Here is a 25,836-nt window from a genome sequence, read left to right on the forward strand (position 1 = left end):
CGGTGCTGGAGCTTGCTCCAACCTGCTCACGGGTTGTCCCTGGTATTGCAGTACCTCCAGGTTCGGCCCACATTCCACTCCGGTGGAATTTCCTAACATTCAAACAATACTCTGAATCAACGAAGCAATTTATGCATCGTGGGGTCAAAAACATACAGCACACCTACCATACAGTATGATATTATCATTTTTATTTATGTATGGGGCGTACAATTAGTTTCGTAAATGTAATGCACAAATTTATTTACCTCAATGATTTGTTGCATGCATCGTACCGTAACAATAATTTATCCCTTTTGTAATACGTATGCTATATACATAATATAAAACCAACACTAAAATTCATGCTGTTTTAAATAATTTAATCTTCTACAAACTTGTGTAGAACTACAGAAAAGATAAAGCTTTGAATGTTTTTTGGTTGATCAAACTATAATACAGCAGAGTTACTTTTAAAATGACTATAGTTCTATGGGGCATTATTTATAAAGTATTCCTGTATTTCATAACCCGGTTCATATAAGTATTCATGCACCTCAAAAAAGGTACAAAGCCACAACCTTAAAATTTTTAGTAAGAGAATAAAATAGATAACCTCTATATAAAATAATAATTGTTGCCAGAAAAAAAACTATACAACGTTACAATGTATTTGTGTTTAAATTTTTTAATGATCTTGTGCAGATAAACTATGATCGTAGTCCACGAACGTCATTACGTTGCGATTGGATCAGCTGTGATTCCCCATTTCTCAATGAAGTGTAAGTGATACTTCTTCATTACGTCATCGGTGATGACGTTGTTTTTAAAAAGCACAAATTCACCAATCGCTCCGTGAAAGAAGGCTCTTCCCGTAATGTCGATAGCACCGATAGCAAAACTTGTATCCGCTTTAGTGGAACTGGCTTGAAATCTTTGAAGTAACTTCCCGTTGCACCACGCACTGCTTGCATCGGCACCACCATCCGCATTCCACTGGATACTGATCACATTCCATACATCAAGTGCTCTTGGGTTAGCGTTGTTTAAGGTCAAACCAATTTGTACAGCTCCGACTGTGCCTGATAAATGCAATACACCGGCGTTGATCCCAACAAATTTATCCCAACCTCCGTTGTCATTTCCAAACAGCCCTCGCCAAGGTGTTAGAACATCTGCTGTGTAACTCGTAAGTCGATAAACTATAAACACAGTAAAGAGGTCGTTCGCTCCTCGTTTACGATTCAGATCAAGGTCGGTAACCAAACAGTTGGAATTTTTATCAAACACCAAAAACCTGTGACCGTTTTGTCTTTCTTGTGACAGACGTGGTTGCAATTGAGGGTTGTTTTGTGATGCTGGTAACGATGATAAACCTTGACCATAAACCGCTAATACATTGGATGTTTCTGATATGTTCAAGTCCGTGTCGTAGTCCACACGGTATTGTACTGTCGCGGTTGAAGTTATGTAATCTGAAAAGTGTCGTGTTAAAATTGTTATCTTTCATAAATGAAAGTTTGATTCTTTTAATACGGTCAAACACCGAAGCTAAAATTGTTCCTTATTCGAGGCAAATTCAATTCGATTTTTCTCATTCGACTGCAAGATTTTTATTTAACTGTCTTGGTAAAGCATGTATAACTCTTCCAACACCAGACACGCATATTGTGAGCTATATACTCTTATACTAATTGTTAGCTATTATGAATTTCTGTCACCTGAAATATGGTATATCGACCACTGCACAGTGAAGAGTATTTTCCCCCATCCTGAGTCTTGATCGATTCGTTCCAGTTCCAAGACAGCGTTGTAGAAATTGATTTTTACAACAGTAGCGTTAAACTTCTCCACTCGTAAAGTGTCTTTGGGATTTGCTGTTACCTTAATATGGTAAGGCTTCCAATTCAAACACACTTTGTAGTTTAGCGTTAGGTTTTGCTTTCTCGTTGTGGAATGAATTGTCTTTTCAGAAGAACGATGTATAATTGTCGAATATTCTGGATAAAACATGTTTTCGTATTTATGTATAAATGCAATTTTGTAAAACAACGAAATATGGTAAAACCACCGAAGTTTGACACCCACCGCGTAACTGAAACGTTGCTGCAGGACAAAGCAGAATAACTGCAAGAAAAAGCCACAGCATCGTAATATTTTGATCTAATACTTTTCGTTTTCTATAAGAGCTTTCTTATGAACAGTAACTGTTTATAAAAACATGTTTAACTGCACTGCTAAAGAAATAAGTCACATACCATTGATATTAAAAAAGTAGTTAAATGTTTATAGATTCGTGTACATATATTCTTATATGACACGCGACTAAAACTGGGCAACACAAATAGTGCAACAAAAGCTTTTTCTCGCTACAGAATTCTACAACGACCTAACACTGCCAACGTAATACTGATATAACATATATAAATATGTAAGGTGTACTGCCTCTAACCCAGAGGTCACTGATGGGTTGTCCAAATTATTAGCCATACATAAAAAAATACAAAAAAATAATCACCCACAAAGTAACCTATATACATGATAACTCGTAAGCTGGCACGAGGTGTATGAACACCCGTGTTATAACGACTGTCGTTTTCCGGCCACGCGAGGATAAAATAAGTTACATACATACATATTGATTACGCACTGCCACGTATCAAATTTTCTTGGTATAGCGGAAAAACGTAATTTCAACAAGAGTTACAGTATATCAATGATATGGACGTTGGTTGCATTTATTATTGGGAATTATCTTTTGTAAAATAACTATAGTACTCGTCGCTTAATTATTAAAAAAATAAAATTGGACAAAGCCAAAGTGTCATGACTTACTTTACAAATCCCCTAATGTGGGTAATTTATATAAAAATAGTGCGAGGGATGACGTAATGAAGAAGTATCACTTCATTGAGAAATGGGGGATCACAGCTGATCCAATAACAACGTAATGATGTTTCTAGATATAACCCAAATACCGCAAAAGAACATTTTTCGTATTTCGCAAGTTTTGCAATAATTGCATTTTTAGCATATAGCATGCTTGATTGGCAATATAGCTATGAAGTACAACCATCACACATGTCACATGGTGTATAGATCCTTTAGTAACGAAATCAAATCGCCGTCCGCAGTATACTTTACCATACTTGTTATAGTTACTACTGTTTACATAGAGCTTAGCTTGCTATTGGTGTGATAATGTATTGTAGCTGGCAAACAACTCTATTATTTAATATTTATTGCATTGCATGTCCTTTGTTAATCACGATTCCCTTTATAAATTATCTTTATTGTTTTACATGTTCACAACGCTGGGAACTTTTGCGTGTACATAACTACTTTATCTTGGTTAAGTCGTTGTCCATTCAACAGCGGTGTTTGTAGAACCATGTGATTCTGTTCTTCCAATGTGTACTGTGGCCATTCTTTCGGCACCTCTTGACCATTATTTGGATTTCTGAAAAGTAATGATGTCGGTCATAAAGTTTTTGTATGTTCTACGCGCTTTACGACAAACGATTGCTTAAACTTTAACTTTACCCCATTGTTGTACCTTTTTAATCGAGTTTGTTCCAAGATCCAATAAAAAGAAAAATATGGTACTACGGAAACGTAACAGACAAAAATCTATATTTCCTTAAACAAGAATCATCTTCATATGCACCAAATCGGTGACAGATTCGCGGTTATATTGCATGGTTATATTGCTTATATATTACCCAGTGTAAGCGAAGTTTGTAAAGTAAGTCATGACATTTCTACTAAGTTCTTTTTCATCTTCGGTAAAGCGAGCACCGTATGGCAATTCCCCCTTTACAAAAGGTGCCCCCCATACAAAGTGCATGTCGTCTGCGTGGTCACATTTAACAAACGCAGGTTTTTTAAGTACACCCGGTCCGTTCGTTTCATCGTGGTTAAACTGAGGTTGTTGAGTCATTTGGAAAAGATAAGTCGGTAACCCCATACCTATAGTAACAGAAATCTTCAATTGTTAGAGGTTCGGACAATCGGTTTAACCCTATGATTGCAACAGTCGTTAAAATTAATGCGACTAGGTATTACATGATGCATACATTCAAATTGTGCCGTTATTTCTTGATGCTCAATCCCAAATGTCATTCCAAATAACGCGTGTCTAGGTCTTGTTTCCAAGAGCTTCTTGTACTTTAGTGGAGGTATATGAACTATTTGGTTTATGTATCCGACACACGGTTTTATAACACACTTAAATCATAAATTCCTACTTGTATGCGCAATTGCTGTCATAATTGTTGGTATGACGAAAATAGAATCGGAAACCATATCTCCATGTAATAAACTGTATCTGGTCGGGTCATCCTTCGGGACGTCCCTCAAATAAGCCTCCTTTAGCATCTCGAACGCTTCTTCTGCATTGCCTTTCTGTTAATATTGAACGTTGTAGTTGCAAGCGTGGTTATTGTCTGTCTACTTTAAATGTAGGTCCATGCGTTCTCCAGCTAATTTATACCCCATAAACATGTAACACCTAACTTCTAACTTATAATAAATAAACATTTTTGAATTACCGGCGTTGAATTGTCATACGAAATCCCTTAAATCAATATGTGTACGGTTTCTTAATGTAAAACAATCTTCAATTCAAAACATGCTACATCTTCTACCTTGTATATCTTGTTAAAGGTCATCTGAAACATGTTTTTCACGTTTTCTTCAGCAGTTCCTTCGAAAAAATCGGGGTAGGTTGTAGCAGAGATCAAGCCGTGGCCCTCACTGTTTGTGCAGCCAATCAGAAGCGGCACTCGGTGCACGTGACCGGCCTTAGTTAAGTTTTCGGGGCTGTCTTTTAAAACGTGACCGTCTATTGTCGGCATGCATCTCATAAAGTCCTAGTGAACGCACTGTTTTAGATGTTGCATGCAATGACATATAGCTTGTAATAAATTTATATGTTGTGGAGAGCTTCGCAAATTTGGGACAAATAAAAGTGCTGGAGGCAATTTGTAAAACTCACATTAAAGACACTTTGGGCGCTCATGAGATCTTCTATTGAGCGATTCCGTAGTTCTTGCAAAACTTGCTTTTCTCCTATATCCTTGTCAATGTTCAGCGCATTCAGAAAGGCTTCTCCTGCTGCAGATGTATCCTCCGCGCATAGAACTAAAACAAATCGTTTTTAACATGTACATATTCCAGATGTGTGTTGTCTGCGGCCATGACAAAGTACTGGTAAAAGTCGTACGTTCATTTATATTTATCCAACCCAGAAGTCACCAATAGGTTTTTTAAAGGTTACATTCATTTATCTTACATGGTGACAACGTTGATCCACTAAGTAATATTGCTTTGTGGAAGAGACCTTTCGAGAGATCTGACATCATCAACAAATGGACCATCCCAGATCCAGAGCTTTCGCCAAACAAAGTTACGTTTTCCGGATTTCCACCAAAAGCTCTTATATTTTGTCGAACCCATCTGTACCGAACATTTGAAGTTAGTTTTAGCTATATACCAAATTGTTCAAAATAGTAACTTTAATGATGTGTGATCAATTGTACGGTGGTTAGGTCGCTCCTATTGTAATGTTCTTACTAGTAGTGTTTCTAAATTGACAAGCATACAGAATAAAAAAAAAGAAAAAGAAAACAATCCACAAAAAATAAACAAAAAACACACAAAGAAAACGTAGTGACTTGCAAGCAGGCGTATAAAACAGAACACTCGTGTTATAACGGCAATAATTCAGCAACACTCATGCATTAAACATATTGAAATGATTAAGTTCTCACTTCAGAGCCAAAATAACGTCCTGCAGGGCTAAATTTCCCGGACACACACTATCCTTTCCAAGTGAAAGATATCCGAATACGTTAACTCGGAAATTAACTACAACAGTTACAACATTATTCATTCCCGAAACCGCTGTTCCGTCGACTCTGCCAGCAAAGTTTCTTTCGTAGTGACCACCAGTTAGCCAAACCATCACCTAATATATGAACGTATAATCTAATTTTTAAGACTTTATATTTAAAGTTTTTTTGAAAGTGTAAACAAAAAATGGCCATGCACCCATAAATACTTAAATTCCTTTTTTTGTCTTTTTTTAGTGCAAAATTTGGCCATTTGTATAACACAAGCTTGCTGTCTGTTCTTGACGAACTATAAAGAAACTATGTGTTTTGACATTCGATTTTGCATTAGGCAAATGTATATGTTCTTTGAAGTGTAAAACTATTGTTTTATATTATATACTAACTGGTAAACTTGACGTCTTAACAGTACTAGGTGTAAACACGCTCAAACGTAAGCAATCTTCTGTAGATTTGTTTTTGTCGAAGTTTAGCGAATCTTTCTGTGGGAGCATCTGATCGTACAGTTCTGTCGGCCCAACATTTTGTGGACAGTTTGTTAAAGTTTCAGTCGCATTTAAAGTGCCCTCCCAATTTTCAGCACTAAAATATTGGTAATTTTGTATCATATAGCCTAGTACGATAGCCCATGTATTTTGCACTAGAGTTACACATACCAAAGACTGGACCAAATAACAGACTGGACAAAATAGCCAAAATAAAAGCATAGAATGTATATTTGTTCTGTGATTTTATAAGGAAATCATTATTTAAGAAATTTTCCGATTTAAGTTTATACTCGTTTACTCTATAGCACCAAACTATAATAAAAAAATTGTTTAGAGAAACACCTATGTTAGTTCAAATTGACTCACGCCTCTGGTGGTGCGAATCTTCGTTGACCACTTGTTGATTTCCCATACGGCACACTAAGATACATGTATACCGGTTGTGCATTTGAACAGTCTGGCTCTGATACCTTTCCTTTCAAGCGACCATTCTCGATTTGAATCTCTGGACAGTCCATGATTTTGACAGCCGTTTAAAACTGAATTGCAGTCTTTAACCTAAAAAAACTACTGTACTTGTATTATAATGGCTAAACAAAGTACAACTGGGCCCTTTTACACAAAAAAAGTGCATACTGACTGCTTTACCGAACGCTAAAATAGTTGTTACATTTCCTGATTGCCTTTTTGTGTTAGGGCACGCACGGTCTTATCAGTATTGTGTCTGCCGCCGACAATACTGTGGTTAATCATTACTTTGTGCAAACAACATTGTACATATTGAACTTTGATTTTTCCATTAATTTCAATTAGTGTAATTCATCCACATTTGTGACTTATTCAATTAACTGTATGTGTATGTTACTCAGAGCAGTCTTAATTTTGCTCCAACATTTTATGTTATAACATGTGTGTTTGACATCTTTTATAAAACAGTATTGAACATATGAAACAAAATATACAAATTTAATAACCGACTGTGTGTGCTACCATTTTATATTATAAATATAGACATATATGTATATGATACGTGCTTTATTCGATTGTACATCTTTTACTTTTACTATACGTCACTCTTAAACGTAGATACATATACGTGTCCGCGCGGGCGCCAAATCTCTGACGTGTCAATTTGAAATTGTTTGAGAACTTTAAAATGTCATACTACCCGAAAACTCTACACAGATCCGAGCCATAAGTGTCCTCTTCAAACGCATTTTCAATTGTTTTTATTTTAGCGCTGCCTCGTTACATTGTATTACCTGCTGTTGTGACTTATTGATTTTCGGCATCATAACTTCGAGTGTCCGTGAGTAGCGAAATTGCCACATAGACTAAAACCGTTGAAGTTTGCATGGTGATCTCTGATTGGGCAGAACAATTTCTATAAGTACTAGCGAGCGAATGAACAACGAACATTCTGAAATTATCAAACTGAATATCATTTGTGGAAAATAAGAATTTAGGTAAGCAAGCTTGTTTTTACTCGCATGTATGTTACTATATGCATACATTAACTAACTTGAAAATGTTGTGCTTTACAATCTATATATTCTTATTAAAACAAATTCGTTTTTATTTAGATAACGTAAAATGAAGATCGCAATTTCATTGATCCTCGCCTTTTGTTTGGTGATGCCACCTTACACCTATGCCCAAGACGGAGAAGCGTAAGTCATTTTACCATGATTATTTTTTAAATACAGCAACAAATATTTAAAGCAGATTCTAACTTAAAATCGTACTTAATTTTAAACCATATATTCTAGCTGAAAAAATATTCTATCGCAAATGTTAACCAAAGTTGTATTTTTTGCATATGCAAAAAAACATCGTTAGGTTATATGGTACTATTCCCATATTTAAAAATCTATAATTTCTTATACTCATTTAGAAAACATTTACTCTCCAAAAATAAATTTTAGTTTTAGTAAGTAAAAATTTCGTTTCAGATCGGACGACGTCGAAGTAGCTACCGGTAAATTTATCACAAATTAATTTATTTTCTGTATTCACCATGTCATTCATCATTCTATCACCTCCATTCAATTCCATTGTCATTCAACGCTGCGGAAACTTATATCTTGAACATCAAACCAAACATGCAAAATCTATATCAAACCAACTTTGAAAAAATGGTCACGGGTTAATATAGTGTTGCAGTCAACATGGCAAGGTACTGGGCCAACAAGGCACGTGAGCAACGCGATATTAGAGCAATTCAACAGGTATTACGTTCATGTGGCAAAAACTAAATTCAAATCTAAAATATCCAATGAATAATAAAATAAAATAAACTCGTTTATTAAAACGACAAAATCTCATATAACCCAAACTTACTGTCAAATGGCCTTTAGCGAGTACTGTCGAGGTCTAGGCGACGAAGAAGACGACTTCCACCCGGCACCTTTATACCACCGTGGGTTGCCTACAGTAAGTTGTAGGTAACGCATTTTTGTTAAATTTAAAAGTTAATAATCTTCGCCACCTTAAACAAATAAAAATCAAAAATATTTTGTTAATTTTTACCTATAATAAATTCGCCACGGTAATCAAAGAAACAAAGAAACGTGGTTTTGGTAATTTTTCCGTATATGATTTTCGCTACCGTAATAAAGAAATTATCAATATTATCATTATCTTTATTGCTTCATCATCCGTCACCTTTGTCATCATCATCATTCACCAAACATGCTGTCGTGTCATTTCATCTCATAAAGTTCGTACCCACTTAAAACTCACACGTGGCATTTTGAACGATGATGACGTCAGAGGAGGATGCTGGAGCAGAAACTACAACCGACGAATCTGACGCAGAAGCCCCAAACGCTGAAGGAAAGAAAGAACTCGAGCTTGAGGACATTCAACTGTGGTCAAGCATGGACATGGACAAGGATGGAAAACTTACTATTGCTGAATTTGAAAGGTAGTTACTAAATATTCGACGTTATTATATACTGGTAAAACTTATTACCCCGAGGTACATCATTTTGGATTTTGGCCAGAGTTTGGCTATTAAGTTAACCGTACGTATAATATGATGTACTATAGAACAATAATACAAACTAATATAAAATGCTTTTATTTCTAGATTCTCACGTTCTCCTAACGCTCAAGCTTTCGTTCGCCAAATGAAGGCTCACAAAGCCGTCGAGACTTGGGCCGATAGTAAGTACTATCCAACTAATTTACTTTTTTACAATTCCTATAACTTATAAAACACAGAATATTTCACCTCAATATCCTCTCTCAGAACTCGGAATCGATGCTGAAAAGGCAAAGGCAGCTATGATGGTCGGTGCCAATGCTCAACGTCGTCAGACATACCAACACCAACAATATGCCGCTCGTGTCAACGCCCAACGCCGACGTGCAGCTATTGCTAGACGTAACCAACAAGTTGCTTACCAAAGACAACAACACGCCAACAACTACTGGTCACGACTTGGGGTAATTGTTATAGCACATAAATATTATCTCATGTATTGCCATTTCATCTCACACCATTTCTCATTACTTTCATGTCACTCATCCGTTCGTTTTGGAAATCATCTCTTCACCGATATAGATAAACCCATACCTACAGGTGAATAGCATTCATAGAGCAGATTTGGTGAGATGGGACATGCTTTCATTCTCGTTCAGTTTGGTAGTAAACAGAGAACAACGATTTATATAACCGCATAGCCTTACGACTATAAAAAAGAGTGTTATTATTTAAAAAAAAAAATACGATCAGGTAGATATTTTGTGTTAGCATGTTCCATCTCATCCATAAGTACTGTGCATATAGTTCTATCCAGACAACACACTATCTCATACATAACTAAAACGCCTTTGTATGTTTCTTCAGCGCCAATACTACTCTGCCATGCAAAGACGAGGAGCACGAAGAAGCGACGAATTGTAAACGACGTTTCCAACTTAAACCAATCACAGTTTGGTTAGCCTACGCCCACTGATGCTTTATTTAGTTTAAAACCAAAATGACTACACGGCACTATAAATATCAATAAAACAAATCGTATAAGTTTTTTTGCATAATGTTTAAAGTACACCTAAACTAATAAACTAAGTAATTCTTTAAAATCAAAATCTTCGTACTTCGGCACGACATATTATCCTTTCTCTTAGTCATGTGTAGTTATATATAAGATACAATGTATAGATGAAAAATAAAATTTAGAACAAATCGGCAAAGCTTTGTTTATTATTGAGAATGCATGTAGGCTACGTTCGAAAAAGGTCGCTTATGGTGTGGGGTACATTAATCGATGCAACCTTTTTTATAATGCACGTAACTGAAGCTGATTTAATCATGGGAATCTAAGTAAAATCTAAAAAGAGTTGACTGAGAATTAGTTTAGTCGTATCGCAAATTACCTGGAAATGTAGATATAGCCTACATATTATATAGTATACAAAGCGGCAATTTATACGAATAGTCTTTATCAGTGATACATTAAAAAATGTAACTTTGTCTTTATCAATATTATATTGAAACGTGTTCATTTATTTGAGCTCCGCTCTCCTGTTTTCTCCAGACAGTTATAAACTGTACAATTAGTGCAAGGACTGTTTCAGATAAAAAAAACTGGTTCAAGACGTTTCTTTAGCAAAGTGTTCGTCGCCCTGCACCCCCTATAAATATTCAAAAGTGTTAACGACTATTTAAAACTATTTCTAATGCCTATTTTCCAAACCTTTGATTTTCCATGGTCAAAATCATGGTTCCTTTCCCACTGTACCATTTCTGCTGGACGGAAATTCATAATAAACGCCCTTCGTTTAAAATCGGTGCTGTTCCCTCTAGTATAGTGAACTGTACGACCGTGGTGTAAAGTACAGGAACCCGCAGTAATCGGGGCAGCATGTAGCTCATCCTAAAAATGCGTAAATATATATATTTATAGGTTAGGATAAGATGTTCTCATTCTTTTTATTGTTCTATTTGGTCATGGGCAAAGAATATTTACGTAATTATGTAAACCTATTTTTATAATCCTAAAAGAGCTTTGTTAATATATTTTACGATCGTAGGAAAATTATATGAATTTTATTATCTTTGGGTGTCCATCTTACCCCAAAGTGACACGTATATACATTACCTTATCGCCCTCGCATATTATTACATGATGGCCCTCCTTCGCACATTTGAATGGCCTTAATGGTAACTTATGAGACCCGGGAACAAACCACATACAGCCGTTATCTACAGTAGCGTTGTCCAATGCTACCCAGATTGTTACCGCTCGTTTATCTGGCATATCAGGCCAATATGATTCGTCTTGATGCATTGGGGTCTCTGTATCTGTATGGGGGGCCTGTTGTGTAATATGTCGTATGAGCATAAACACTCCAATAATTTCAAAAAACAATGACACACAAAGTTACACACCCGCGGTAACTCGTATACAAGCGTTGTCGTTTCCCTGCGACACGAGAATTAAAAAGTTGCAATGATTCATTTATAACTTAATATACAGGTATAGCTATTTTTCTACATTAAAACCACCATGGGCAAATATACCACTACTACATAAAGAAAACGTTAAGTCGGATTCGAACCTTGTACCTTTGATATTAACATGTCGAAATCAAATGTCATATCGCTACCTAAAACACTTCGTGCGACTTCGAGAGCCCTCGTGTGCAAAATACCTTGCGTTAAGTTTGGTATGAACAAGGACGGCCACATAGTTTGGGAAATATTTTCGTGTTCTTTAACCTAAAGAGGTGGAATTGATGTCATTAGAACCATTTTGATTTAAATTTGAATAACAGTACTATACTTGTTCTGGCCATATAGTATTAAACTTTCGCAAAACGCTAACTATATATAGTAGGGTGAGGGAAGATGGGACACGTTTTATTCGATTTTCTCGTCCCATTTGGTGATAAACAAAGACATTGAAGAAATCATAAAACCCAATCCTCACGTCTTCCCCAAACCCTACTATATAATATTAAACATTTGTAAATAGTTTAGTAGCCGTCATTTAAAAATTATTAAAGGTATTAGGTTTTATAATTGTGTTAAGTTAACCCATACATCGGGTTATCATATAAGCAGAGGTTTTGTATGGCTGTGCCTATGAGGGTAAACAACATACTTTACGCGTTGTATGCGACCCGAGGTCATGTCTGTGTGTTGTTGTTTGGCTTCCAGTTGACAGTTCCTCGAATATTCTTTGATATGCTTTTATTTCTTCTGGACTTAAAATATCTTTAACTACCTAAAATGTGATTCCGGTTTTAAAAGCGTTTAAATGTAAGACTATACTATTTAGGTGAAAAAATAGTTCGTCGGGGTAAATCGACCTACTTTTTATTCTTTTTATTGGCATGATTAATTGGTAAAAACACAATTGGGAAATATTGGATGTTATGGTCTTAAAAAAGGTATCCATTTTACCACACAGTACATTACTTGTTTTATTAGATGAACATTTCAAAAGCGTCAGGGCGTATACCAAAAACTCCCGAGAGCGTATATCGATCAAAACAGAAATCCGGGAAGACCCTTTAGTATGAGCTTACCAAATAACCGTCTCTGTCAAACTTGTCTTTCCATTCCAAAAAGTCCTGCGTTTGTAGCCAAGTGGAACTCTCTTGAGACATTATTGTAATAATTTAACTAGACGCCTAATTTATATAGAAACTCGTCTGTCATAAGTAGGCCTATATAACACAAAACTCAACGCTGTAGTTTGTTATTATGTACCATGTGTTACTTATACCACCAGCTTCAACTATTGTAAGTAAGCTTACGTGACTGCCCCAGGCTTAGCGCGTACATATGTTATTTAACTTTGCAATCGCGTTAGTCAATTACATTTTGTTAATATTCAGCCACGGATGACGGGCTGTGACTTACATAGGTTATAATATAGACTTTTTGGCTATAGTTGAATTTGATTCGCGGCTCGACGTTGCTACCACCATGGGCGTATATGTGGACGTATTGGCAAGATACCTAACGGTTATTGCTCCAACTCAGTAGTCCGGTATGGTTTGTCTAAAATGTTATCCAAGGGCTACATAAAATCACCTACAAAGCCTTTTTTTGTTTTAACTTTTGGTTACTTTTTGTACGTATTTATTTAGTAATCTGCACAATCTATGTATTTGGCCTGTTCAAATTTTGTCCCCAAATAAGTTCAAACTTTGTATTAGCTGTGTGTTCTTTAAATCGGGAAGTTCCTGGGAATTCATTATTTAAAGAAGAATTTTAACAGCTGTATTAAGCAATAACAAAGGCTATTTGATTAAAAAGTAGTTGTAGCCATTAAATTGAAAGTAGAATTTTGCATGTCTAAACAATTAACAATTTAAATAAGTCCAAATTTATTTTTAAATAACTCAGGAAAAAACGTAATTTTCGTAAAGCTAAAATAGTTTGTTTTACTTTTTAACAGAGTTAAATCAGTTAGATATGTTATTGTTTTAATACAGCATATGTAAACTGCAAACATTGACAGTGCTGGTGCTATGGATGACATATGTAATGAACAAGTGGAAAATTATCTGCAGGCCAAACAAAAACTCAATGAACATTATGTATCTATAAAAAGGTTGGTTTATGATTTTATTAGTAATTTTGATTTCTTACAATGTTGTAATGTATCTATATATGTGTTAGTGTTATAGACTAAGCAGTATTACTTTATAGCAATTTAGCAAGTTATTTCTACTATTAGTTGTCTTATTGGTGTATTAATGTTTCAATTTTTTAATACAAGTTGTATAAAGTGGAACACATATGTTATAAGACCCAACTTTGACCGCCCCAGAAAGGATAAATAGGTTACATTTGTTTACTTATTAGAACTCTGATGTCTGTTTAGCATAATTTAAACATCAATAGCAACAATGTGATAATAAAACTTTAAAACATTGTAGATTGCTTCTACCTTTTCAAAATTATTCAACTGGTTTGTTCTCTTGTTCATCTGAGTGTTACATTCGAGATAGCATCTACTGTAGTGTAGCAGTGTGGTCACTTGCATTGGCATATCGCAGGTGAATTAAATGCATCTTTGTTGTCTTTTTTGATAAATAGTTATTTGCAATCACTCATTGGTTAGGAGTGCGTGTCATCATTCTACAATACAAGGTATAGGTTCAACACTAGATAGGCCATTTAAATTTGGTGTGGGAAAATTATTTTTTGTATCAGAGGAACCTATCTATATATTGTTTTATATGCAGTTTTCACAGTTATAACTTTCTCAGGGTAAATCATACCTAAATACCAGAACCATTGGTGTAACTTTTTATTGGACGTAACTCATATAGAAAAGAATAATCACCACTTACTTAGTCTAACATATTACATATTATTTATTTATTTATTTAATATAATTTTAGAATTGATGATGATAATGGTCGTACATACGAACTTGAACACGTTGCAGTGAAATGCATGAGAGGTGTATTGTATTGTTATATGAGGCAAGCTTCTAAGGTAGAACTATTTTAACACTGTTTTGCATGTGTAGATATTGAGTTGGCAGAACCTTTTCTAAATATTTTCATAGATAAATGTAACTTATTTATCGTTTTATAACATGGGTGTTCTGTTTTATACAATTTTTCTTTTACTGTCCAGGTGTATACACTTTTAAAACATATTGTATGTATAATATAAATGCTATTTTTCAGGTGGAAAAATTTAAAGTAAACCAGAAAGTTGATGCAGCTTTGCATTCCAAGTTTGAACATGAAACAGGAGATGCAATCAACAAGAACCACCAACACTTACAGCTTGATGTGGTTGCAATGTTTGTCCTTTACCTTGTACAAATGACAGAGTCAGGGCTACAGATTGTTTTTAACACTGATGAAGTGGCATTTGTGCAAAACCTGGTTTACTATTTAGAAAGATCTTACAGGTATGTATGGGCTAATATGCATGTATTGTATACAGTATAAGAGAAATATGCGAGTGTCATTGAACAAGGATCTTATGTCATGGAAATCATCACCTTTATTCATAGCCTACCTATTTAATTACGTGTGAAAAAGATTTATCTTGGTGTATTGCAATAACTTGTTCATCCCGTTTATCCCCATGTGTTGGACAACGATAGTCGTTTTCTTACACAGGTTTTGTTTTATACAGCAGTTTAATGCATATTAATTTTCCATACTGCCCATACATTTCTAAAAATAAATTAATCACTGTCAAAAAGTTCCATATGTAGAATATATGTGGACCATGTGGTATTTTGTTAGCAGAGATGAGGTCTGTCGTGTGTATATATTATAACACTGATGTTATAACTTATAACAACTGTTGTTGCCCCACCACACAAGGACAAATATGTTACAAAACTTTTATTTATTCAAATTTCATTGCCGACTATTCATTCCAACAGAGTCCCAGATTTTGGGTTATGGGAGCGTGGTAGTAAATATAACAACGGTAGCTGCGAGCTTCATGCTAGTTCTGTTGGTGCAGCCAAAGCAGCTTTGGAATCAGCTAATGGTTTCAATCTGTTTGGTAAGCAAAGGGGAGCCCCATGGTCAGTGCTATGGGTGGATATTGACGCGCATAATAGGAATCGTACTGTCATGGACTCATTGCTACCAAGAGAGTCTAATTCAAAGAATACAGGTTTGTTTAGATAAATTTTTTTTGAAAAAGTAAAACTTTTTTAAAGGTATGTCTGAAAATTTAGACAACCAATAACAAAGGTACTACTGGGTTTGAGCAATTGAGATTAAGTGTTTTGCCTGAAGACATATATATCATACAATGGTAGCAGCATCAAGTCATTAACAGGAATTGTAAAACTGGAGACTCAAAAAACTTGTGTTAAAGTCTACCATGTGTGCCATGTTCAACCTAGTATACTAACACCATACTTCCAGATGCAGCGTTATTACCAACCGTGTCTTTCCCATTCTTTGCCGTCGATCAAGAGGAATTACGAAGCGAAACAATTGAAACTTTGACTTCAAAGTTAGAAGGTCGTTACGGTGTCAAAAGATTCCTGGTGAGCAGTTTTTATACCTTGAAAATAACTTAACTGTATTCTGTTTTAGAATTTTAATCTTTTTAAAAATTTTACTCTATACAGTCATTTTTAAATTTAGTAGTTATGGCCAAAATAACACAATGGTTTTAAAACACCCACAGCATTAGGATGTGTATGACTATGTAAGCTACAATTCAAACATTAAACATGAAAACCTTTAGCTTTTTAATATAAGGTGGTACGTACTTTTTCCTTCATTTGTTTAAAAAAGCTGCCATAAATCACTTTAAAAACACAAATAGGGTGATGGGTATAAGACGGCAGTTGAAGACACCTCTCGTGCTCATTATCAACCTGCCGAGATCAAATTATTCAACAACATTGAATGCGAGTGGCCAATTTTCTTTGTTTACCTCATCATAGATGGAATAGTGCATGATAAACCAAACCAGGTAAGCATTTATGGATAGTTATATATTAGTAAATCTGTATGTGTATTTATTATTATTAGATTATACTTTAATTGAATGAACCGCAATTTATTTTTTAATTGCAAAACAGTGAATCTTAATCAGTTTGTCTGGCGCCATGGCTTAGTGGTTAGAGTACCTTGTAAAAGGTGCATACATGGTAACAATATATTTTCCTACACACCCAAGCAATACCTTTATTTTACCAATTATAAAATATTGCTTTCCTTTTAGATAAAAATGTATTTGGAAAAGTTGAAGCCGTTATTAAAGGTTAGAGATGATGGCTTAGAATTATTGCCAAGATTTTTTTACGTGTCAGAAGAACACTTGGAAGCACATAGGAGAAATCCAGGCACCGGAGAAAAACTTTGCAGTTTTGGTATTTTTGAAGAACCACCAGTGTTTTTATGGGGACAAGCTGTACTTACTATTGCAAAGTTAGTATGAGATTAAATTTTTTTAAATTTTTTAATGTTTTATAGTTAATGGTAGCTTCAGATTTAATAAGTAATACTTCTGGGCTAAATCACAGTTTAAATGCCATGCCACCCTATAGGACCTTACCAACTAACCATTCATGCATTAGAAATCTCTCTTGAGTTTAAAACCATTTCAGTGGCTGTTTTGTTTGTCCCTACTTACAACTGCTATTCAAACAAATCAGTTTTTTTACTGCTATTCTGTTCTATTATATATGGGTGAGCATGAGATCGTACAGCGTGACACGCCATGAGACCAGCAATTTAGACCGAAGTTGGTTTATTAAAAGTTATTTATTATTTTTTTAACCGAACTAAATGTTCAGTTTATTATTGGATCAACTGATTACACCTCGAGACCTTGATCCTATTCGTCGATATCTACCCGCTGTCGAGCGACACAAAGTGAGCATGAGGTACTCCACGTTTGCGGGCGTAATAAGCGACACAGTGATACAGGTTAGTACAGGGTAAAATAAAAACATTGCAGTTTTTTAAAGTTTTTAGTATTCTAATGGTATTGTACTGCATTTGTATATGTCAGAGTCTATCTACTTATATAGATAGACTTTGGGTATAGGCTACTAAACAAAAAATGCAGGTATAAATTTTTAAATTCTCTGTTTTAATAATAATCTTCAAATGCACAGATTTCGTTAATTTCTGAAAGCAAGCACCTTCAGTCTATATTATCAACTTATGGAATCTCCACCCAAACCCCAGACCAGGTAGAACCAATTCAGATCTGGCCTTCCCAGGAATTAGTGAAGGTTTACCAGCACCTTGGTGCAAATGAAAAACTTGGAATATCTGGAAGACCTAAGCGACCTATTGGTGCTTTAGGGACCTGTAAAGTATATCGGTAAGTTTGGTTTGTTGGTTTAGTAGTTCACCTATACTTTTACTTGTGTTTTTCATATGATTGGTCAGGTAAAAAAAATTGGATTCTTGTATTTTTAACAGTACGTTGATTTTTAGCTAATTTTTGTGGGTATGTAAATGGGGTCCTACAGCATGGCACAACATGGGCCTGAAGTTTAGGCCAGAGTTTGCCTTTTGTCATTACCCTGATATCCAGGCTGCTACAACCCATTAGTGACCACGGGATTAAAGCAATGTTTATTAAATGTCTTGCCAAGGACGCATTGCCAAACAGTTTCAAGCATCGAACATGGTATCCTTCTAATAGAAGTACCTAATCACTGAGCCATAGCTTATACTGCTACCAGCAATACCAAAATAACAACTGACTTTATTACACAGCGTACATGGTCGTACAGTGGTCTGTTACCCCCTTATGTTTGATATTGGTGATTTCTACATGGCGTTCGACACTCAGACATTAATTGATGAACTTCAACATTCCCTGCAGTTTGTGAGTCAATACTGGAGGATGCCAATGCGTCCTCTCTTTATCTTCCTTCTCAGGGAAGACACAACGCAGGAAAATCGTCTTGGTCCAATCTTGGAGGTATTTTTTTTTAATTTCCAAATTTTTGAATGTTTCTAAAACACAAAATATTTTAATTTATTAAGTTTTATGTCTTTTTTTGTCAGTTACTTTTTTTTCAAATACTTTAACTGGGAAATTTCAAGCTTTTAAGTTTTTAAATAGCTTTGTAAAATGATAGTTTAATATTTGTTTATAATTAATACATTTAAAAAATTGGTGTTATATTAACTGCACACATTGAACATATGTTGGGTGTAATGTTTCCATTCAGGTGTTGAGTGCTTTCAAACAAGGCCAATGGGACGGAATCAAAGTATGTTTGGGTCGTGTTCAATCATTCATTGCTTCTTCTGTGGTTGAGCATTTGGAGTTTGTAAAGTAAGGAATATTTGTATATTAACATTCTATTCTATATGGGTAAGGTCTTGCGACCACTTCATGGGACCTGAGATTTAGGCCCGAGTTTTCCCATTACCTCGACACATTTCCCATTACCTCGACACACATGCTACAACTCATCAATGACGACTAGAGGAATCTCAATTAGGTGTCTTGCCCAAAGATAAATATTGTCCGTGCATATTCCATCCATGTGTTGTAGTCGTATCTTGCACATAACATATATATCTTGATTGTTTTCAAATACTCTCATATTGATCCTAGACATCAAGATTCCACACAAATGGATGAGGAATTGTTGAAACCTTTCATTGGAAGAGAGAATGGTCTGGATGATGTGAGATCACTTAGGAGAGCAGGAAGTTCCTATTCCAATCTGACGAGGATCTGTGAAGATGATGATGAGGTGATGATGATGTCACCAAAATGAATGACGATTCCATCGTTGTAAATGATGATGTCATCATTGCAAAAGATGATGTCATTTATGCAAATGTTGAAGTCATCAGTATAAAGGGAGGATGATGTCATCAATACAAATGATGATGTCATCAATGTAAATCATGATGCCATCAATGTAAATGGTGATGTCATCATGACATACAGTCCTGATCAATCCATAGAGAATACAGAATCAGCCGTGTACAATTTCCACAATTCCAACATTTTATCATAGCGTTTAAACAGGAACTCAAAACAGCGAATGAGCTTCGTACGCACAACACAAATGAGATTCTATCACATCTCAATTCATTTTACTCTGGAGCTTCCTTGGCTGTTCTAATTGGTGAAATAGCAAAGAGGGAAGGCCTTCACTTTGATACTGGGAATGGAACATGTTATGAAAGACTCAACAAACTGTGCAGGTGGAGTGTTTGATTGTGGAAAATAGGGTTGATATGCAGTTTTAATGTGTTTGAATGGGTACATAAATGCCAAATATTTATTTTTGAAATAAATAGTAATGTGGATCAGTGGAAATAGCACTTGTATCATTACCTTTGACATGGGTGTTCTTGGACAAGATGGTATAATTACTGATTGCACTAACAAAATGAATTGTCTAAATTGTAAGCCATATACACATTCAAATCGCCTATAAAGTTACATGGGGTGTATGGAACAGAATACCTGTGTTATTCTTTTATGAATCTGCTATTAAATAATATTTAGGTGGGCAGCTGGACAGAAATTGTGGAGTTTAGTTCGTTATTCTGCAAGTTTGTGCCACAAAGTTGTAGATAGTCTGGCTCCTTCTATTACTTCTGTACTTGTACATGATAAGCACATTACACTTGGTGTGTTTGGACATGAGGAGGTATTTCATTTATATTTTAACTATATTTTACCTGCATTTTAAGTTTTACTGCCATGTACGATTGTCTATGTTTAAAAATATTTCAAATAGTCATAAAACACAGTTTTTTTTTGTTAGTTTTAATACAAACATTATAGTTTATATATGTATTATAATGTATAGTAAAATTTTCTTCATTTTCAAACATTTAGAAATACTTCGCCAACTTTTTATTTTACTCAGATAGTAGTGAGCAATCCATTACCACCAGCCACCATCAAAGATATTCTATACAGACTATGTACACCCCATGATGAGAGGGAGGCATGTTTGCAACAAGAGCTTGTCTTGTATGTTGGCGCTGCAATAAATAAACAACCTAATTTATTTGAAGGTATAGGCCTATTTTTTTACTTTTTTTTCTAATTTTTGAGGGGATTAATCAATAAATGAATATCACTTATGACTTACTAAGTGTATAAGTTTTGGGTGATTGTATTTTTAATGTATGGCTGATAATTTGGACACTGCATTAGTGACCATTGGGTTGGAGCAATTGTTATTCAAGTTAACCATGTTTTTAGTAGCAAAGTCGCCCACTAAGAAAAATAATCAGCATTTTCAATCTAATATACGTATTTATCGCAAAAATAGTTTACTAAAATGTATTATCCTTGCAAACAGGAATGCTGCAGGTTCGTATCGGATGGTTAGCCTACGCTATGCGTTTGTTGCTTAAACATCGCGGTAATGTCGGTTCTTACAAAGAAACCAGTGGTGTTTTAGAGGGAGAAGTAGACATACATGATCTATCACCCAGCGATGTGAAGAAACTTTTATTTGATGTGTTGGATGTCGCAAACCATACAGACTTATCTTGGCTTCAAAGAAGGCAGATTACCGGTGCTTTGAACAAGGTGTTTAAAATTATAGTTAATATTTTATTACGTTTTCGGATAAATTCATAGTTTGAATAGATGAAGTAATAAATAGATTCTTAGAATATAAAATATAAAAACAAAGGCGTTCTATTTCACTAGCATTTTCATGGACGTGAAATGTGTCTTACATTGTTTAGAAAATCTTTTTAATATGAAAAGAACTGTCAGAAATGTATATTGTTTATATTATAATCAAAGATATTGTAGCTTTCGTACCTACTTGCTGCAGATTAATGATTTTTATCCAACTTTTTTAGACACCTCCTGATTTTTATGCAAAGGTTTGGCTTATATTGGAGAGAAGTCCAGATGGATTCGTAATTAACAGTCACCATTTACCACAACAACCAACACTAAGTGATATGGGTGAGTGGGTGGGTTTGGGGTGGTTAGTTGGTTGTAGTTGCTATGTACTAGTGGGAAGTATAATGTAGTTAAAGTGTAATATAGAGCAGTTCAATAAAAAAGTATAGTACAGTAGGGTGGGGAAAGATGGGACACTTTTTTATTCTATTTTCTCGTCCCATGTTGTGGTAAACAAAGAAATTTAAAATATTTATAAAACCATATCCTGACGACTCCCATACACCGTTGTTAATTGTTTAAAATACGATCAGGATATTATGTGCTAAAGGTGTCCCATATTTCCCCATCATACTATCTATGTGGTTCAATTTACTGATTCAAAAAGAGAGAATGCACTATGACAGTCAGGATGGAATTTGAAATTTTTATTTTTTTTTCTAATCTGAAGAATGAAGCAAAAATATGTAAGACAGCAGTTAGTGACAGAATTATAACAGTTTTAGCATTACGACAAAAAATAGATAGACAAGTTACAGGTTAAAAAGGCCAGGCAGCTGAACCTAGGATACAGAAAACTCACAGTAAGATGTATTTATTTTAATATAAATTGGAAAAAAATACTTTAAAAAATAAATTGTAGTCTTAAAACGAGACTTATCGTTCCTAAATTGCTTTGTGGAAAATACATGCTGGAATATACAGGCAAAAATGAAGTGGCGTGGTGGAAAAAAGTAGAGGCAATGTTTGCCGGTTTACATCGGCCAGAGTTCCGACAGTTGATCATGGAAATGCTGATGGTTACTGCTATTGTACTTGAACGAAATCCGGAGATAAAATTTCAGAACACAACGGATATTGACGCCGTTGTTGGAGATGCGATTAATGAATATAAAAAGGTAAGTTCGGCTTTGTGGTTCGGTTTCAGGAAATTTAAGCAAATTTGTTATGGTTTCTGTATAGTTGTTCTGTGAAATAGTGTAAATTTTAATTTTCGAATATGATGACGAATCAAATTGGTAAAAGCAAGGAAAACAAAATTTGTTCAAAACAAGCTACGGACAAGAACTGCTCAATGAAAAGTTTTAGATAAAAGTGTGACTGCTAAACCAAAGTTGTGCATGGATAAAATATTTACCAAAAAATACACGTTCTGATCTATACTGGTTCCTTTTTCAGGACAAGCAGACCGACGAAATCAGCGAGTTTTGTAATTTGCCATCCGAGATATTGGTTCAATACATGGTTCGAAGTGTTGTGCAATCACTTTTGAAGGGATCTGTCTCTGTAACTGCCAATGACACGTGCACTGTATCTTAAGAATGCCTTTATTTTTTGACTTGTTTTTGCTTAGCATGTGGTTTTTTTCAACAATTTATTACCACGTTAAAAATATATCCGACACACGTACTGCAACTGCTTATTTTTCTTTGGAGAACGTCTGGAATTAAGAACACAAAAGAACATGCAGCCGTTTACAACAAGCCTCAACTTAGGTATTTCTGTTAGTTTACAATTGCCCACAATTTCTTACAATAATGTAACCTGTGGCGTATAACCCGCCTTTCAGAAATTCCTTACAGAGCGGCACTTGGACAAAGATGAAAAAAAGGCTGAAGTGTGTCAAAACGGGGATGTAAACAGCGACCTTTATAAAGCGCAAACGCGAATCCTACTGCGCGGACCGATTGCGCAGTGGTTTCCACTTATTGTAAAGAAATTATGTAGGCTTAGTTTTTTTAAGGTTGTGCGAGGGAGTATAGATGTTTATTAACCAAATGAGTACGCGCACATATATAACAAAAATACAATGTCGGAAATGAACTGTTTAATATAACACGAAATTACTGACAAATACGAAAATTACTAAAAAAATGCCATATCCATTTTTAGGTTTTTGTAAGTAGGCTAATACACACTCCACAATCTGGGTATCATATAATGGTATGTTACTTTTTTTACGTATATGTGTATACTCTGTTTAATTTACACTTGATCAGCATTGTGTATCTTGATGCCTATGCTCATTAGCCCCATCTTGATTTTCCGCTGATACAGTGTTTGGGTCTTCTTCCATACAGATATTACAAAAGAAAGTGAAACACGGTAATACTGATGCAGAAACTTCTAGTATAAAACTCCATCCGAATGAAACGTCGACCAAGTCATCTGTAGTGTAGACAAACATCGCACTTGCTGCTGCTGCACTGACGCCTGTGTGGAATAATCAGGATTAACAACATTTCAGGCACACTAAATTAATTCCATCATTATTGCTCGTTTGGTTTCAATAAAAACACCGGCAACAAAACTTCCTATAGACTGAACTTCACCTAACTTACCTGCTGCATAGTTACTTTTTGCAATCGTCCTTAGTTTTTCAACAATAGATTTTAAACACTTTTGGCATTTTTGGTTAGGATATTCGCATATTTCGCAATTCTTGCACATTTCTTTATTTAGCAAAGAGATGCTGTGTAAAAGGCCAAAAAAGATGCGATTAAAGACACTACGATGAATCCGACCACACCTTTCAAACCTGTAAAACATTTCGTAGCAGAAAATTAAGTTTCTTTTTCTAGAGAAGAATGGAAAAATCGACGCTGAACAGACTTACGTATATAGAAAAATTTACAAATAATTTACAAAAACATAAAAATTTCTTAACAAACAGTGCATATATTAACACCTTCTCTATTTTCTGGTAACGTTGTTCCTTTAATCAGCGTTTCCAACAACCCGATTGCAGCGCTAAGATATATCGAGTTTTCATCCTTCTTCACTGGTGCTATTGTTGTTCCTATCGAATTTGCACTTTCGTTCCCAGAGAGTAGATTTGTTTTAACCAGCGAGTCCATAGAGTCGGGGTTGACAGGATTTTGAAAATTCTCAACGAAAGCTCTTTGCATAGAAATTAAAGGTTCGAGAGTTTTGAGATATATATATAGCGAACCACTACCAATACCGCTATATACCACATATACTTACAATGTAGCATTTTTTGCCACTATCCATTCAGGGTTGAACAATGCTGCCAGTTCCAAACTTAATTGGAAGAGGCAGAGTAGGATCGTGCAAAACACTTTACATTTTGTTTTGTCGACCATTTCTTCTTTTTAGTTGTCGCCTATAACGCCGTTGGTAACTTAAAACTGTGCGTATAGCTTTGCTATCTGGCCTTTATTTGCCAAATAGAATTGTTATATAGAATCATGACGGACATGATGTATAGGATATCGCCTTAACACGGATGTAAAGTCTCTTCTTTAACACCTACTTAGTACTGTATATTATAGTTATATACTATTTTCCGGAATGTATTAGTAAACCTATAAACAGTAATCCGACAACCTCAGAACCCTCAAAAAATAGAAAGCGACTTCCAACTTTAAACCAGGTACAATGCTGAATCGTATCTGAAAGGAAATGCGCTTGGAAAAAAAGCGCTTAGTGTAAATTCCAGGAATTAATGTAAAACAAAGTGAGTTTGACCATGAAGTCAAGTTCAAATTATCTACAAATTAAAAGAAATTCCCTGTGTCTCGGCTTTTATAAATTCATTAATGGGCAAAATGTATATAGTAGAGTAGGTGCACTTTGGGCGCGTATATTATCCAAGTACCGTGATCGTGTTTTAAACAATTAGGATCCGATTTATTAATTCATTCAATGTTCTTTGTTTACTACAAAATAGGACGAAAAATAAGAAAACTATCGATATACAGTGATTCTTGTATTCAACTCTAACGAGAATACCGATACATAGATACATCGTAGCACATCAGTGGTTAGCGAGTGACCTCTATAGACTACCCCCCCCCCCCCCCAAAAAGAGTATATTTACCGTCAAAGGCAACTGATGAGCGGGCGAAAGGTTTGTAAAACAGATCACACGTATAACAGCAACTGTCATTGCCCCACCAGGTGGAAGTAAATAAGTTACATTAATTTATTTTCCATGAAATCTTGGATCAAAATGCTGTTGCTAAACATATCCCAACAGACTAACCTGTCAGCCCAACCACCTACACCACCCGGAAACCGTATTTGCATATAATGGATAGACGTTACTTCCTTGTCGGTGTATTGGCACTGCAGATGTCGGTGTGATATCACCGACACCACGCTGCAGTGCTGGGTATCGGAAACTGTGACTCATTTCTGGTTCGCCCAACCCACTATAGTATAG

At 35.2% G+C, this 25,836-nt stretch overlaps 5 protein-coding genes and 1 long non-coding RNA gene across 9 annotated transcripts; 2 read left to right on the forward strand and 4 right to left on the reverse strand.

Moving 5' to 3' along the window:
- Positions 1-714: 714 nt before the first annotated feature.
- On the reverse strand, positions 715-2,378 carry LOC108949892. The gene is made up of 3 exons (XM_018813895.2): positions 2,068-2,378; positions 1,701-1,979; positions 715-1,454 (listed from the first exon to the last, which is right to left on the reverse strand). The coding sequence occupies exons 1-3, from the start codon at positions 2,126-2,128 to the stop codon at positions 715-717; spliced, it is 1,080 nt and encodes a 359-aa protein (XP_018669440.2). The 5' UTR covers positions 2,129-2,378.
- A 907-nt stretch (positions 2,379-3,285) lies between these two features.
- Positions 3,286-7,197, reverse strand: LOC100179004 (carboxylesterase 5A-like). Its single transcript, XM_026836776.1, has 9 exons — positions 6,686-7,197; positions 6,218-6,413; positions 5,751-5,947; positions 5,273-5,436; positions 4,976-5,121; positions 4,626-4,850; positions 4,227-4,383; positions 3,702-3,948; positions 3,286-3,439 (listed from the first exon to the last, which is right to left on the reverse strand). Exons 1-9 carry the CDS (start codon positions 6,835-6,837, stop codon positions 3,286-3,288), a joined length of 1,638 nt encoding a protein of 545 aa, XP_026692577.1. The 5' UTR covers positions 6,838-7,197.
- A 475-nt stretch (positions 7,198-7,672) lies between these two features.
- Positions 7,673-10,519, forward strand: LOC100186118. Of its 4 annotated transcripts, XM_002126702.2 has the most exons (9): positions 7,673-7,785; positions 7,903-7,989; positions 8,475-8,547; positions 8,677-8,752; positions 9,137-9,245; positions 9,411-9,487; positions 9,573-9,769; positions 9,888-9,905; positions 10,173-10,519. In XM_002126702.2, exons 2-9 carry the CDS (start codon positions 7,913-7,915, stop codon positions 10,227-10,229), a joined length of 684 nt encoding a protein of 227 aa, XP_002126738.1. In that variant the 5' UTR covers positions 7,673-7,785; positions 7,903-7,912; the 3' UTR covers positions 10,230-10,519. The 4 variants fall into 4 exon arrangements, with proteins under 4 accessions (XP_002126738.1, XP_009860237.1, XP_009860236.1 ...); XM_009861935.3 differs by lacking the exons at positions 8,475-8,547; positions 8,677-8,752 and adding an exon at positions 8,272-8,297 and having other exon boundaries at positions 9,092-9,245; positions 10,173-10,514; XM_009861934.2 differs by lacking the exon at positions 9,888-9,905 and having other exon boundaries at positions 10,173-10,514.
- LOC100176685 (phytanoyl-CoA dioxygenase domain-containing protein 1-like) lies at positions 10,512-13,086 on the reverse strand. Its single transcript, XM_002122203.3, has 6 exons — positions 12,860-13,086; positions 12,433-12,555; positions 11,895-12,047; positions 11,428-11,643; positions 11,023-11,202; positions 10,512-10,960 (listed from the first exon to the last, which is right to left on the reverse strand). Exons 1-6 carry the CDS (start codon positions 12,938-12,940, stop codon positions 10,919-10,921), a joined length of 795 nt encoding a protein of 264 aa, XP_002122239.1. The 5' UTR covers positions 12,941-13,086; the 3' UTR covers positions 10,512-10,918.
- Positions 13,087-13,735: 649 nt separating this feature from the next.
- LOC100183759 (phosphorylase b kinase regulatory subunit beta) lies at positions 13,736-23,063 on the forward strand. The gene is made up of 20 exons (XM_018814074.2): positions 13,736-13,893; positions 14,222-14,341; positions 14,690-14,786; positions 14,984-15,213; positions 15,700-15,938; positions 16,196-16,320; positions 16,605-16,754; positions 17,007-17,212; positions 17,581-17,713; positions 17,905-18,116; positions 18,518-18,725; positions 18,979-19,085; positions 19,371-19,512; positions 19,794-19,972; positions 20,280-20,424; positions 20,647-20,797; positions 21,088-21,320; positions 21,602-21,710; positions 22,353-22,546; positions 22,827-23,063. The coding sequence occupies exons 1-20, from the start codon at positions 13,811-13,813 to the stop codon at positions 22,965-22,967; spliced, it is 3,204 nt and encodes a 1,067-aa protein (XP_018669619.1). The 5' UTR covers positions 13,736-13,810; the 3' UTR covers positions 22,968-23,063.
- Positions 23,064-23,396: 333 nt separating this feature from the next.
- Positions 23,397-24,899, reverse strand: LOC100181395. The gene is made up of 4 exons (XR_717467.3): positions 24,636-24,899; positions 24,337-24,548; positions 23,990-24,186; positions 23,397-23,861 (listed from the first exon to the last, which is right to left on the reverse strand). It is a non-coding gene; the product is annotated as an uncharacterized LOC100181395 (long non-coding RNA).
- Between the last annotated feature and the right edge of the window lie 937 nt (positions 24,900-25,836).

Source organism: Ciona intestinalis, chromosome 11 (genome assembly GCF_000224145.3).
Source record: "Ciona intestinalis chromosome 11, KH, whole genome shotgun sequence".
NCBI classification, from domain to species: domain Eukaryota; kingdom Metazoa; phylum Chordata; class Ascidiacea; order Phlebobranchia; family Cionidae; genus Ciona; species Ciona intestinalis.